The sequence below is a fragment of the Myotis brandtii genome, unplaced genomic scaffold (genome assembly GCF_000412655.1).
Source record: "Myotis brandtii unplaced genomic scaffold, ASM41265v1 scaffold439, whole genome shotgun sequence".
Classification (NCBI taxonomy): domain Eukaryota; kingdom Metazoa; phylum Chordata; class Mammalia; order Chiroptera; family Vespertilionidae; genus Myotis; species Myotis brandtii.
The window spans coordinates 714197-716016 of NW_005366783.1; the positions used below are offsets into that span (position 1 = coordinate 714197).

The window sequence follows — 1820 nt, forward strand, 5'->3', positions numbered from 1 at the left end:
CTGGAGGAAGTGCCTCCCTCTGACCAGGCCTCTGCCCCCGCCCCCCCCAGCTCTGGCAAGGTGGTGCCCGGCTGCCGGGCGAAGCTGGTGAACCAGGATGCGGAGGGCATCGGCGAGATCTGCATGTGGGGCCGCACCGTCTTCATGGGCTACCTGAACATGGAGGACAAGACGCGCGAGGCCATCGACGCCGACGGCTGGCTGCACAGCGGCGACCTCGGGCGCCTGGACGGTGACGGCTTCCTCTACATCACGGGGCGTCTCAAAGGTGTGAGGGGCGGGGTGGGGGCGCCGGGCCACCACCATGTACACCCGCGAGAGCAGTGCCTCCTCAGGGGCCTCCACCGTGATGGGCACCGTGTTATTACTGATGAGGAAGCCAGAGGGGACACCCAGCCGGTAGACGGTGGAGCTGGGACTCAGACTCCCTAGAGAAGTGAGGCAAGTCTTTCCAGGACATCTGAGGACATAAACGTTAGTGTTTCTCCATTTGCCTGTGACGCAACATCCACCGGGCCCGGGGTCAGCACTGGGCTGTGCAGAGTGGGACCAGCTTCCCTTCGCTGAACTGGGTAGAACGGGGGCAGGAGGACAGTGTCGCCGAAGTGATTGAGGGTCGTTATTAAGGAAGGACGCCACCCTCAGAGGACAGACCAGAGCGGCAGGCCCCATGCGGGCCTTGTGCACAGGCCCCCTGTGCACAGGCGAATGGCAGGGGGACCTGCAGAGGGGCAGACACCTGATGAGAAAGCGCAGAGAAGGCATTAGTGACGGGAGAGGCGGACCAGGCTGCTTGGAGGCAGCAGAGCTGGTCCTTGCAGAACAGGCGGCCGGTCGGACGGTGGGGAGAAGGGAGAGGGTGTCCCGAGGGCAGAGTGAGCACGCCTGGGCGAGGGCACGGGCTCTGGACGGCGCTGCACTGAAAGGCCGAGTCACTGAACCGCTCTGTGCCTCGGTTTCCTCGTCTGTGAAATGGGAAGGCTGCGCTCCCGTCATGGCCTGTGGTGAGGGTGAAGTGAGTTACTGACACGGGGCAGGTGGCACAGGGCCTGCAGGGGTGAGAGGCAGGGAGGGGTGACGTAGGAGGTAGGAGGGGAGGGGGGAGGTCAGAGGGGCTCAGGGGTGCGGCTCCTCCACCGGCTCCTCTGGCCTCCCTGAGGGTGAGTCCTGGTTCAGCCGGCCTGGCCTTGCCCCCCAGAGCTGATCATCACAGCGGGCGGGGAGAATGTGCCCCCGCTGCCCATCGAGGAGGCGGTGAAGACGGAGCTGCCGCTCGTGAGCAGCGCCGTGCTCATCGGGGACCAGAGGAAGTTCCTGTCCATGCTGCTCACCTTGAAGGTGGGTCCGACCGGCCCGCGCCACAGCCGCGTTCACACAGTGCATGCTGGGTCGGGACTGGGCTCGGGAACGGGCAGCCGCCCCCCAGGGAGGTTCCTCTGCCCCCGGGGGTTGTGGGCAGCAGCTGGCTGTTGGGACAGCCACCCGCTCAGCAGGCGCGGCTCCAGCTGCTGGATGAGGCAGGAGCTACGGGCCCTGCTCTCGGTCATGGTTTCGCTCCGAGGTCTCTGAGCTCTGAGCTCAGACCTCTGCTCCTTCCACCAATTGGGGTGGCAGCCGCACCCCCAAACCACAGCTCGCAGGACCCGCCTCCCGGCTCCGGCAGTGACTCCTGCCGTGTACCGGGCCATCGAGGAGGGCATCCGGCGGGTGAACGGGAACGCGGCCGCCCGGCCCTACCACATCCAGAAGTGGGCGATTCTCGAGAGGGACTTTTCCATCTCGGGCGGAGAGCTGGGTAGGCTTGTTTTGCTTTTATTTCC

The 1820-nt window shown here is 65.7% G+C and overlaps 1 protein-coding gene across 1 annotated transcript in view; it reads left to right on the forward strand.

Annotated features, from left to right (window-relative positions):
* The window catches only part of ACSBG1 (acyl-CoA synthetase bubblegum family member 1), a 41022-nt gene that overhangs the window by 38055 nt on the left and 1147 nt on the right, over positions 1-1820 (forward strand). Inside the window, exons 12-14 of the mRNA XM_014546257.1 lie at positions 51-268; positions 1199-1342; positions 1571-1795. Coding sequence (XP_014401743.1) covers positions 51-268; positions 1199-1342; positions 1571-1795 — 587 coding nt within the window. The remainder of the gene's footprint in view (positions 1-50; positions 269-1198; positions 1343-1570; positions 1796-1820) is intronic.